Consider the following 13263-nt stretch of genomic DNA (forward strand, 5'->3'; position numbering starts at 1 on the left):
GGTTCCTAAAAAAATCCAAGCTTCTACTAAAAGGACATGCCAAAAAGGCTGCATTTCTCACACGCTTTGCCTAAGCAGTTGACAACATGTTTTTTCTTTTATTTTTCGTACCTAAATGGCCCGTGATTAAAGTTCATACACAGCGGTCCCTGTTTCCTCTGGCTCTAGTACCGGGACGTTTATCACTTGTGATGGGAAACATTTCCAAGATCCCCGGTAAAAACGTGCCGCCCTGGTGCAGCCGGGCTCCAGCTGTGCCTTGTCCTAAATCCTGCTGGATCCCACCGAGCCGCCCGAACTGCTTCCCCCGCAGCGCCGGCTAATCCCGGCCGTGCCCTCCTTTCCCTCCCTCCCTCCCTCCCTCCCTCGCAGCCGCAGTTCCCGAGGAGCCGGCACCCGCCTCCAGCTCGGAGCCCGAGCCCCTACAGCGCTCCCCTTCCCCAGAGCCGGCACCAGGGCGGGGAACGGACCTGGAGCCCCCCTAGGCCGCGGCCGGCCCTCGGGGATGCGCAGCCCGGAGCCCCCCTCCCCGCGGCCTGCCCCGGGGGCGCCCCTCCTCTCCCCCCGGCGGCGGGCAGGGCCGGCCAGGGGGGGCCGCGGCGGCCTGCCCCAGCGGGGCGGAGGTCGGCCGCCTCCACACGCCCCCCGTCCAGCAGCCGGCGGCGGCTGAGGGAGGAGGAGGAGGCGGCGGCCGCGCCCGCCTCGCCTCCCGCCCGCCGGGGAGCCGCGGCTGAGGCGCATGGAGACAGCGGCCGGCGCCGCGGGCTGGGGTAAGGCGCGCTGAGGCGGCGGGGCTGCGTCCCCACAGGGCTGTGTCCCCACGGGGCTCTGTCCCGACAGGGCTCTGTCCCGACAGGGATGTGTCCCGGGGCGTGGGGCGCGATCCCGCGGCGGCTCGGGGCACGCCGGTCGTCTCCGTGCCGAGGGGCAGCGGGTCGGGCAGGGCGGGCTGAGGGGAGCCCTGAAGCTCAGCGGGGGGCTGACAGGAAAAGCCGAACCCTTCGTGATTTTTTGGGTCTCAGAGGAAAGCCCTGAGGTGCAAGTGGTAAATATTGAGGCTCGGTGCGCAGGGCAGTGTGTGTACCGAAGAGGTGGGCTCCTGCCCCACGCAGCCCAGGGGCGCAGGAATTGGGAACCAGTCCCTCCGTGTTACTGGGCGCCTGCCCGCTGACTGGGGACGACCTCCCAGCGATAATTACCATATTTACATAACACGTTGTTGTTTATACGTGGGCTTCTGAACCCTGAGGCATTAAAGTCATGTAGAATATCATTTCCTGAACGGGAGGGATTCCTGGAAGTATGAAGCAACGACTTGTTTATTTATTTTTACCCCATTCAAGCTACATCTGTGCGCATATTCGGTCTGAAACGTGTAACGCTGCCCTAGAGAACAGGAGCCTGTTAACCACACAGTGTCTTCATCTGACATCTGGTCCCGAAAAAAAACCAAACTGCTATTAAGGACCTTTCTTTTGTTCCCTCCTTAGTTCTTTTCTTCCATCTTCCTCTCATCTCTGGAAGCTCCATCCGTATTGGAATAGGCAGCAATTATTCCAATCTCTGTAAGTAGCCTCTTTTTTTTTTTTAACTGCATTAATGGCATGCCTTGCAGTCATGTACAGCTGTAGGAATATTGTATTTAAAGTCCTCTAGCAGATAAACATCAATCCATTAAAAAGCAAATAGCTTCCTGACTAAGAAAACAACTGAGTTAACTGAAACTGACTCGAGCTTGTGATCTTTGAACAAGCAAAACTCACAGAAATGAGTGAAAGAATTGCCTGAAATAGAGGACTGTACAACTTGGTCCCAGGCACAAGTACTTCACTATTTCTTTTTCCAAAAAAAAATGCTTCCTCCTTCTCAGCATTTTCTCCCACAAGAAATTAGCACATAGCTGCTGAAACTGATCGACAAATTGAGCACACTGACATCAAAATTCATGTCATTTTGGCACTCACTACTGAAACAAATCTGGCTAAAAATTACTTCCACTCACCGAAATACAACGTAACTCCTGACATTTGACTTCCTTCCATTCTCCTTTTTATGACTGACTTTTGTAGTTATTACATGAAAGTTTTTTGAAAGGGAAATATGACATTTTAAGAGCCAACTCTGCCTATGTCACTGGCTGTATTTCAGTAGAAAACCACGTGTATGCAAGGAATCACATTAGCACATCCAACCTCTTTGATAAAAGAATGCATAATGATAAAATACCTAACAAAAAATACCTAACAAAAATTAAACTACCAGGGTATCTCAGAGCACGTGCTGCATCTCAAGAAAAGTCATACTGAAATGTTGTAACTAGATTATGTCTTCTATAACAAAACTTTCAAGCTAAGATGTCCTTCATGGGTGAGAAATAATAAGAATAAAACCTGAAGTTTACAGAAACAACAGGCAAAAAGTTCTCACATTTACTTTGGAATGTACATAAAGCATGACAGAGTCAGGCAACTGTTATCTTCATAGACTGGAAAAACTACCAAGATGAGTGTTTGCTGCAAGCCCTACCAACTTGGAGGAACTATTCATATTGTCACCACCAGCATCTGTCAGCACTAGGTATTTGGAGGCTCTAACCCTAAGAGGCTCTATGGCAACTAAGAGCGGAGTTTGATCAGTAAAGCTGGTTACAGTGCAAAACCAAGTAAATGCAAAGTGCTTTTCTTCAGACAGTCTGGTAATCCCTTAAACTCCTAAATAAAACCATGCTAAAGTTGGGCTTGAGTAAGTGCAAAACTAGTAGCTGCTGATTAAAACTGTTCATCCTCTGTCTACCTAATGTAGGACCAACTAGCATCACCTAAGTCATAGAAAATACAAAATAACACAAAAATGACAGGGAATTGTAAAAGCTAACATTACTATAGCCACATGTACCAGTCCATATATTTATTAAAGATCTTCCTGTAGATATGGCAAAAAAAAATTAAAATGTGCTTGCTCATGTTGTTACAGGTTAATATTACAAAATACCGTTTCAATTATTTCTCAAGAGAACCGTTATTTTAATATTATGCACACAATGACATTCCATAGCATTTCATTGCATATGAAGTCACTATGTGCTTAGTTTGGGAATTCAGAGCAGAGTAATACAGTTTTCTATCCATTCTTTGCTTTTGTGTTCCTTTACCCTTCCCTACCACTGCCCCTCCCAGAGAGACCAGTTCTTCACAGCAAGACAAGTTAGGATTGCATTGACATTATGTTAGCGGAGCTATGTAAAGCAGGTGTTGCAGCAAACATAGTTCAGAGTAGTGCAATTATTGCCCTAATTTCCAAATGGGTGCCTACTTCTCTTCAAAATTAGCTGTTCGTAAGGCAGCATTTTCTTTTTACTTCCATCTTAACTGAGTTCAGTTCAGGTATGCCCAACGTTCTGGCCTTCTATGTGTTTAATTACTGTAATGCTCGGACTGTGAAATGTTAAATTATCCATTATATCTAATGAGTTAACACAGTAACAGGTAGGTGTTAGCCAAAAAGAAAACCTCACAAAATGTGGCTTGTGCATTTACTGCAAACCCAGAAAGTGTCTCCTGTTACGTATTAATTCATGTATGCCCAGTACTAGACCCATCTACTCTCCAAACACTGAATTTCCGACGTAAATGGAAAGGCCCAGGAGCAGGACTGCAACTCTTCTCATGCCAGGTGTCCACCGTGCCTTGAGAACACTGCATCCCATACAGGACAAAGAGGTGAAGTCACACAAGCCAAGTCTGGGCAAGCTAATACTCAGGAATGGAGCTGTGTGACTTCAAACATACAGTACCAAGGCAGGTGGAGAATGTCAATGTTTATTGGAACTTTCTGATTAGAAGTAAAATTTGCAATTAGTTTTGTTGCTTTGCATATTTCAGAGAAAAAAAAAAACAACTGTATTTTTTAGCTTTTGTTCAGAAGATTGTTTTAATAAGTAGTAAGTCAAAATTCTCTCTCAAAAATGTTGATGTTATGAGTATTAATCATTATCAATCAGCAGTCATGAACCACAGCCACCGTGTAATATATGAATGAAGGGGCCCAGAACTGTCAGAGTAGTAGAACAGCAGAGAAATATTTGTAACTAAATTGCCTTCCCTTCCTGCATGCCTTCTCCTCAGGAGGTCCAAGATTCACCTCTGAAGAAATGTTTCAAGCATAGGAAAAAAAAAATCAACTAGTTTTCAGTCAATTACGCAGACAGCCAATACTTACCAGCTATTTTAAGAACATAGCTATTTTACAACTGTCAAGTGACCGTATAGTTTTGTATTTAAATATTAGTATGTCTGGATGATAACCAGATTTAACTATAATGTCTCAGCTGTTACATCTAAGAGCACAAGGAATGTCTAGAAATTTATAAAATGTTCATTTCGGCACAGAAATCAGGAAAAACAGCAGTACAAAATATGCAGACTGTTTAAAATTCAGCCTTAAGACTCCTGTGTTATAACCTTTGCTCATATTAAACAGTGTTATCTCACAAAATCAAGAAGGAACAAGAGAGTTCACACTGCAGCTTTCTGTATGAAAGCACACCCAGCCAGGCACAGGGACAAACTCACGTTAAGAAAACGGTGCAGCAAATCCTTATCCTACGACCATTAGGCCCCTGACCAGACCCTCTGGCTGCTGTACCTCACATTCAGCTCCCACAGCTGGCTCCCAGCTGCATGTCGCTGACTCCAGCACGGCTAGCTGTGCTCGGACACCCCAGGAAGGCAGTAGAAGGTTGAGCAAACTCAGAACCAATGAAATCTCTCTGTACACAGCAAGAATCAATTACTCTCTCCCCTGCTACAGACTAGGGAGTCTTTAGCTCTTGTTCTTGAGAGAAAATCCTGCATTTTTTCCCAGAATGGTCTCCAAACTCAGCCAGGTTAATACAGTCGGCTAGATAGCAGTATTCAAGGAACGTAACTGCACATTCATGTGCACGTGGAGCCCAGAGCCTCAGTTCAAACAAGCGAAGGAACTGGCTCTGTAGGTACCTTAGAGTGGTCTGTTAGCTGCACCAGCTGTGAGACATACAGAGGGACAAGAGACTGCTTCAAGCCTGTGTGTGACAGCTTTGCTGCAAGCTGTGGAGCCAGGATGATGCCAGGATGTGCTGTGGAGCGAGTGACGGGTGTGCACTAAGACTTGTACCCGCAGGATGCCTTGAGAAGTGTCAGCAACCGAAGCACCACCATCTGCCACTCACTCCAGCCTGTCTAGCCACAGAACGCCAGAAACCACGTAGGTCTGTGATGCCAGGCAATGGGGCAAGCACACGCTCTAGTAGCCCTCTCTTCTCCAAATGCACAGCAAAGTTTAATCTAGAAAAATTGGCTCTTTCTTTTCTTCCACTGTTTTTTTCTCAAAGCATGGATGTTTTCTGAAGGCACCAGAGAGGCTCCCTAATGCCCTTCCTTCAAGGTGTAGCCCGTATCTCCCCACAGTTTCCCATGCGGCATTTCAGAATGTGCAGAATCAAGGATGTTCAAATGGTTCTAGAACTGTAACTTAGCATTCTTTGTTCTTCTCCCCTAATAAGTCATATCCTGCTCAGTATCCTTCTGCCATCAATTTATTTTGTGATGGCTTGGTATCATTTCAGTTATTCACATCAAGAATGTTTTTTTCACATTTTAATTTATTAGATTGGATCCTGCACTAGGAAGGTATCTATTTCTCACCAAGCCTGACAATTTCTCATCCTCCTTTATGAGGATGTAGGCTGACAATTCCAAATCGTTCATTTCCACTAAAGCTACTGACTTAATTCCTCAGTTTCAGCAGCTTCTCCCCACTCCTACCTCCCATGCCTGTTTTTTGTTTATTTTTAGTGTAGAGAACAATAGACTGAAATTCATTCCTGTGCAACTACTAGGCAAAAATACACAGATTAGAGACCAACCCTGCTCCCTTTTAAATAGAAATTATGCATTAGTTTTTGAAAGGAATTGATCAGACTGGTACAAAGAACAAGACTGGGATAAGAGCAGGAGGGAAGATAAGTTTTAGAAGTGTTGATCACTACTGACTCTGTCCTTCTGTCATTTCATTACTGTGTAATGACTGAGCTAGATATTAAGGCACCTAAAGCTGCTCAGCCACCTCTCGTTCAACATTGAGGGGTAGACACCTAATTGATTAGCAGCTCTTGTAAAGTCTACTCAGAGTGTCTGTCTTCAGATGCTTTGAAACTTTGGCTGCAAATTTAGAGCTGGCAGAAGCAAGCAATTCAGTTAGCTTTGGCAGCATTTAGGCAAATAGTGAGTTTGGTTGCAAAACTGAATACATACAACTTGCTACAACTTCCTGAAATGCTTTTTTTTTTTTAAATAATGACATTGATACACCTACAGTCTTCAAGAGTCTGTGTGAAGATAATTTGTTGCAACCTTTCAGACAAAGCCACTTGATCACAATCTAGTCTCAATGCAGATCTTGCTTCTACAACACTTTCTTTCCTGGGCCTAAGTTTCTTATCTTTAATTGCTATTTTTAGCTGCAAGCATGTTAATCCCTTCTATCATTAAAATGGAGATTTTCCTTTCAGCAGTTGTTTTACTGCATTAAAAGACTACATAAATAAATAGTGAAATACATGTCGTTTTGTCACTTTTTGCTTTTGAATCTCTCTTGTTGGTGATTAATCTTTTTTTAGTTTCAAGGTTTAAGAGAAACAGCTCTCCAAGCATACGGTCTTTACAGGTTTTCAGCATCCTCACTTTATTTTGATTTAGCTACACAGTTGTGACAAGATTACTTCTACCAGTCTGATGGACACTTAGAAGTCTCAACTGAGACCAAAGCTTTATTGTGCTAGGTCCTGGACAGAGGAACTGGCTCTGTCCTTCCAGATTGTACAGATAAGACAAAAGGTTGGAAAAGAAAGAGGGTGACAGAGAAATTAATTGCTTTGGATTACACAGCAATTTAAGGAGAAAGCCACGCTCTCCAGGCTGCTGGACTGGTATCTGTCCTTTACTTGGCACACACAACCCTGCAAAGAAGAGCAACAAAGAGTAGCTATTTGGAATGACTTCTATGCATCACTTGAAGTGTATGTTAAACTATGCTAATAATCCAGCTCCTCGCACTAAACACGTTTGTGAAATCAGATGTTCCTTTGTAGAGAGTATGGGGCATTCAACAGTAGATCGACAAAGCAGTTCTGACGTATTGATACTATTGTGTGCTGGGGTACATGCTGTATGGTACATTACTTAGCATCAGTCCCAATCAGGAGCTGTCAAAATGTATAGGAAGAGCAAGAAATTGGTACATTAAGAACAAAAATTTTGTTTTTTCATATTGTGCTGCCCCTTACAGTAAACATCATGTTTTTGCTTTCAGTCTTGCAAGACAGTTTGAAGCAGAACAAGCAACTGAAAAAACACAGACATTTTTAAAAAGGGCTTTGATTTTAGAACACCACAACTCTGAATGGGAATGTGAGTGGAAACCATCCTTTTGCAACTTGATCCTATTAGATAACCTGATCTGAGTGCATATGAAAGCCTAAAAAAATACTTTGTTCAGCACTACATTTCTATGTTTCTGATTTAAAAATGTTTCTGCTGAATGAAGCAAGCTGTAAATTGGAAACCTTCCCAAAGCTTGGAGATATAAGGTAGTAATACAGAAGTGCTGGAACATCATTAGAAAAAGAAACAAGGTTTTTTTTTTCCAGATCTTCAAATGTGAAACTGATTCCCAACTACAGCATTGTGAAATGCTGGAGTAAAGGTGGTATTAAGATACTTTAATAGTGCAAAAATGACATCTTGTGTAAGCTCACCAATTTAGGATTAATGTAAATTTTCTTAGTTGCCATCAATGCAAAAACTCTTAGGAACTGAGGGGCACAAGAAGTCACCACAGATAAGAATCTCTCTTCTTTATATCCTGTGCATGCTCATCTAAAGCATATAAGCACAGTAGAGCAGTAAGCATCAAGTTAACACATACCACAAGTTTTCTCTCTCATCCTCTCACCAAACTCAAGAGCTGTTAAATCATCTCTATGTAGCTAGAGGATCCTTCTTCACCAGGACTATCTTCCTGCAGCTGCAAAGGTTTCAAAGCCAGGCTGCAGACAAGAATAAGGACCATGCTTTCACAAAGCCCAGATGTTATGTTGCTGAGAGTAGTTCCTGCTGGTGGATGATCTGGGCATTATCAGATTCAGTGGCTGATGTGAGGAGTGTACTCCCACTTTAGCAGATAAACTGTTACTTTGAATTTTTAAAAAAAATGGTATTAACAGAGAAATAGAAATTTGGCTAACGTAAAACAGCTGTAATTTGTTATGTGTATGTTAATGGCACGAGTTTATTTTCAACTTGTGGATTAATTTCATGCATCACAGTTAGATAAGACTGCACCTTAACCTAAATTTGATAGGATCATTTTATGTTCTTAAATTACTAATTTTAAAATCATAAATTAATTCAATCGTATGTAGATTTGGAGTACAAACCCTGAAAACCATCATCCTGCCTGTGCCTGGCACGCTCGGATTGGAACAGGTGGGCTTAGAACTGGGAAGTGCTTCTCCGGTGGAGACTTTGTTAGCTCCCTGTCATCTGTAGTAAAAAATGTTTTCAAATCAATTTACCTCAGGGTAAAACGTCCTGTGAAGACAAAACACTGTGTTCTGGCCTCTACTGAGACAGAAACATCATTTGGAAAGTAATTCATTTTTCACAAATGAAACTATCTGTGCTCCACAAGAGAAATCTGATTACCTGGAACTTAGACATTATCATTTGTTCCGTCAGAACTAAGACTGAATTTTATACCTATGTCCCTGACTGCTCCATGAGGGCCGTGCCTCAGTTTCTTCCTAAAAATACTATTTATATATTTTTAGTCTTCATGTTTTACCAGGTATTTTGCAGCTTTCCTTGGCAATAGCTGGAACATTTACATCATCTGGATTTACAAAAGACATATTTTACTTTTGCTATATTCTGGACATGCAGCTTTATGGGATAGGTTTGCACGCCATTCTTTGACTGTCATTGTCCCCCACTGCTCTTTAGTCCAAAGAACTGCATCTGCCCCTATCATTTTTTATAGCTTTCATTCTTAATGGTTTTCCCTGAAGACAATATAACACTGCTGTGGTTTTCTAACACTTTCATAAGGAGTGTACCCCAAAGTGGCCTAGACAGTCCAACAACAACTAGCAGAAACAGAGTGTGTACAATTACTTTCTGGATGAGGCAGGAGGGGCATTTATTAAGTGCCCTTTAAAGAAGAGCCAGTAAGGTGGTAAAAAGTAAAACAGAAATTTGATGTTGCAGGAACTGTAAAAAAGTTTCTTATGCCAAAAATTGGTGAAACTGTAGCTACTGATAGAGGGGAATTATGTTGAACTAAAACAGGAACAGTGAACAAGAAAGATACGAAAGGGTATAAACTGAAGCAGGTTCTAAGAGGATTAAAATAATTAGTGCACCTTCAGATTAGGTTATGAACTAAATGGACTTTATGGAAAATATAAATGTGTATGTGAGATGCATACTGGGACCAACGACTTTAACAAATCTGCAAATAGTATTTTTTCATTGGCATCATTTTCTTGCAGGTGAATTCCTTCTTGATATTTGTAGTGACAATGCAGTCTAAAGCTAATGAAGTTGTTGCATTTCCACAATGACTATCTTTGATACCACAAAATAGTTATTGCTTAGTTGCTTCTTCTGTAATATTTTAACTCTCTAAAAAACAGACAGGAATCCCGACAACCTTAACTGCTGGGAGCTCTATTCCATTTTACCCAAAGATTGTCTGAGATACCTACCACAAATACAGAAGCCATTTGGGAAATAGACTGCAAGATGTTCTGAAAATACAAAACACTGTGATCTGATTATTGGCCTCTGGATTGCTGAGCTGCCAGGTACAAGCACACAGCCTAAGATTTACTGTAACAGTTTGTCCTCAGTGCTGGCAGTATTTATAAATGCATTTGGGGTACTGACATTTTCCACTGGAGCAGCTGTGTGGAGAATTGGAAATCATGAACAATTACTCCTAGCTGCATGATTTTGCAGATATGAAGGCTGACAAAAAAGCACCAAATTAAAAACATTGGAGAGCGAACAAAAACCTGACGTAGCAGAATTGTCGGTGTTCTGTTGGGTACCAATGTGCATGCTAGTCCTCTGTGCATTTGCTTTCAGGAGCTGGTGTTTTCCAAGTTGGGCCTGAACTTCTATTTGCCTGCATTTGGAATATTTTAGATTGGTTATATAAAGTAACCTAAATAAACTCTAGTGCTTAGGGAGATTTAAAGGTGATTTCTGAAGAGTTTTCTGCACAAAGCTTTTCCATGCCAAAATTCAAATACTTTTTCATCTGTCATTAATGAACTGTTTTCTTCCTGTTCTGCTTCTCATTATTTGAAGGCACAACAAAAGTGTGCAACTCAGAGATCTCAGTACATCTGTTTGCGCGCTCAGATGCACCTGTCAGAAAATGGTTTCCTTTTATCAAAATAAGCCCAATTTCAGTAGCACTACTTGCAAAATGTCATATATATATATATATGCTTTCTTTGAAAAATACACTTTTTCCCCCTCTTTTCCCAGATAACTTTCCAACTTCCTGATCTCCCATGAATTTGTTTGCCCCATACAGTATACAAGTAGATTTTAACCTAATGAGCTGGAATACATTTAACATAACCAGCTCTTCTTTCAGTCATTTTCTCAGCCTGTTTTCTATGGTATGGCTAGCCACTGGCATTCCATGGGGTATTTTGCAATGTGCAGTTAGTATGTCAAAAAAAAAAAAAAAAAGACAGATCCTCTTCCTTGCACAGAGGTACCCCCAGCTCCTTTAAGTTTTGTATTGGGACGCTATTTGATTGTTTATGAACATCAAATAAAACAGCTATTTTGAGTAGCCAGTGGCCACTCTCTCCTCAGGCATGCCCCTAGGACATTTGGATGAGGAAAAAGAGGTGCTGTTCAGACATGAGAAAGTGACATCCCCTCACCCAGCGCCTCCATTTCTTGTGCAAACAGGTGAATATTAGGATGACCCAAAACCCCGTTTTTCTTAAGTTACAGGGCTTAGGCAGGTATTATCTCTCACTTAAGAGAATTTGTTTTCATGCTTGTGTGTATCCATAAAGAGAACAGAAGCCATGGTACGTTACTGCAGGATAAGTTAAAATTGCTCTTTTTTCCCCCTCTCCAGGCAGAGATGGGGGATTCAGTTTTTTGCTCAGCCCACAGGAATCAACCGTTCTCCTGGGAAGGAGCCTCAGCCCTGCACTTAAGCAGCCAGAGGCATGGTGTGTGCACACAGCTGCAGAACCTACCACAAAGTATCTAGTATCTCCACAAACCAAACCTAAGCATTTGTCTCCATAAATTTACCCAACGGTTTAAGTTTATTCCAAAAAATGTGCTCCCACCCTAACAGATTGAGTTCCTATCTTTCACTGTCAAAATGGTAAAGGGTTGGGAGAAGCCCTTAAACCAGTCCTTCAGACCTATACAAGGCAGTAAATATTTATTTATTTATTTTCCTCCATCCATTTTGTGTATTAAACTGGGGCAAAGATGGAGTGTTTTGGTTAGGAGTTGATGCCTACAGGTAATGAGGCTAGGTGCCTCTCAAACACGGTGCCCTGGTGGTTTTTTTGGTGTACTTCACACAGACCTTATCCGTCTCTAACACTATTTAAATGAGCAGCAACAATAGCCTAGGAAGCATTTGTTTAAGTTTCAGACCCTTTTCAGGTCTAACAAAAAAGAGAGTATTTTCATCCGCCCAGGGCTTTCAGAAGCAGGAAGGCTGACTTGCAGTAGACACTGGGCTTTGTTACCCAGGAGGGAGTTGCTTGTTACACAAAGTCATCAATCGTTTCTCCTCCTTTCAGACGAACAGAGCATTCTGCCTTGTAAAAAAGAAGAACTACAGTGTGGTAACGGCCTCTGCCTCTCAAACTGGCTGCGCTGTCACTACAAGAAGGACTGTGGCAGAGACTACATGTCCATCAAGCTAACCTGCTCAAGTGAGTTACCCTGCACCTTCCTAAATCGTGACAATGTCCTACGAATGCAAATCTGTTTTCTCACTGAATCTGTCTTTGTAGCAATATACTGTTCTACATACGAGATTTGATCTGGTTTTGCTGTTGCAAGGATACGGATATTTAGAGCTTTACTTATGTCTAAATCATTTATGCTACACGCATTTCAAGTGGAATAGTAAATAAGTATCAGCAGTAGCGGGAAATGGAAGATTTGGTCCAGATCAAAATGCATTAAGCTAATGTATTGTGAAGGATACTGCTCTGAATTGCCAGTTGGGAAAATAAAATATAATAAAATAAAATAGAATAAGGCCTTAAAAAGGCAGTCATCACTGCCGGAAACAATTAAACACTGGCGGCTCTACAGAGCAGTAGCTGCTGGCTGGGCACTCTGCCTTTGGAAATGTTGATGCGAATAAACAAACTGCCAGCAGATTAAAATTATACTTTGGGGGAGCAGAGGAGAGGTAAGAATTACTGTCAAGTCAGTGATATCCACTGTATTTAAAGGAGTAACAGGGTAATCGCTGTAAACAGTGCAGATAGCTTTAGCCGTTTGTTTCAGAAGACCATTTTGTCAAACAGGTTGAAAGATGAGTTAGAGTATTTCTGCTGAACAAGCATGTCATAATCTCAGCATAGCCATTTACTAGCAAACTTGGTGGGTTAACCATCTCAGCTTTTTCTGTTCCTACTTATTCTCATCGTGTTTACTTGTTAATTTCAAGCTACAGCTTTAACTCTAAAATCTTCCTTTTAACATACCCATTTTGTAACTAGCAACATCTAAGAGCAAAAATGCTTTTAGACCCCTATTTCACATGGCAAAAACTGGACTGATCCCATACTGCTGTCACTGCTTGCCAGAAATACTTGACGACTTTGGTTTTTGAGTTAACACAACATTGTACACAGAACACAGCCACAGTTCTGCAAAAAGACCAGAAGTTACAATAGGGAAAGCAAACTGACAGCTACTGACAGATGAAAGTATATCCAAAACTGAGTTTCAGGAGTGAGCCCAGTACACCCATCCTCTAATGGGTATTCAGGTCCACAGACGCAAGGCAGAGCTAAAGCAAAGTCAAAGCCTTTGACACATGCACACCATAAAAAGCAGGTCCTCAACTCCAAGTGTTCAGTCCGCAGAGCCACACCTGTCACAACCCACTACCTGGCTTTACACTGCAGTTCAAACATTAATACAGCAC

The 13263-nt window shown here is 42.1% G+C and overlaps 1 protein-coding gene across 3 annotated transcripts in view; it reads left to right on the top strand.

The window, feature by feature from the left end:
- Nucleotides 1-384: 384 nt before the first annotated feature.
- BEAN1 (brain expressed associated with NEDD4 1) overlaps nucleotides 385-13263 on the top strand; it is a 53856-nt gene continuing 40977 nt past the window's right edge. The window contains exons 1-3 of one of the 3 annotated variants that reach the window (XM_013176653.3): nucleotides 385-770; nucleotides 1491-1565; nucleotides 11897-12031. In XM_013176653.3, coding sequence (XP_013032107.1) covers nucleotides 740-770; nucleotides 1491-1565; nucleotides 11897-12031 — 241 coding nt within the window. In that variant the 5' untranslated portion in view covers nucleotides 385-739. The remainder of the gene's footprint in view (nucleotides 771-1490; nucleotides 1566-11896; nucleotides 12032-13263) is intronic. The other 2 variants (XM_013176656.3, XM_013176655.3) reach the window with 2 other exon arrangements.

The sequence above is a fragment of the Anser cygnoides genome, chromosome 12 (genome assembly GCF_040182565.1).
Source record: "Anser cygnoides isolate HZ-2024a breed goose chromosome 12, Taihu_goose_T2T_genome, whole genome shotgun sequence".
NCBI classification, from domain to species: domain Eukaryota; kingdom Metazoa; phylum Chordata; class Aves; order Anseriformes; family Anatidae; genus Anser; species Anser cygnoides.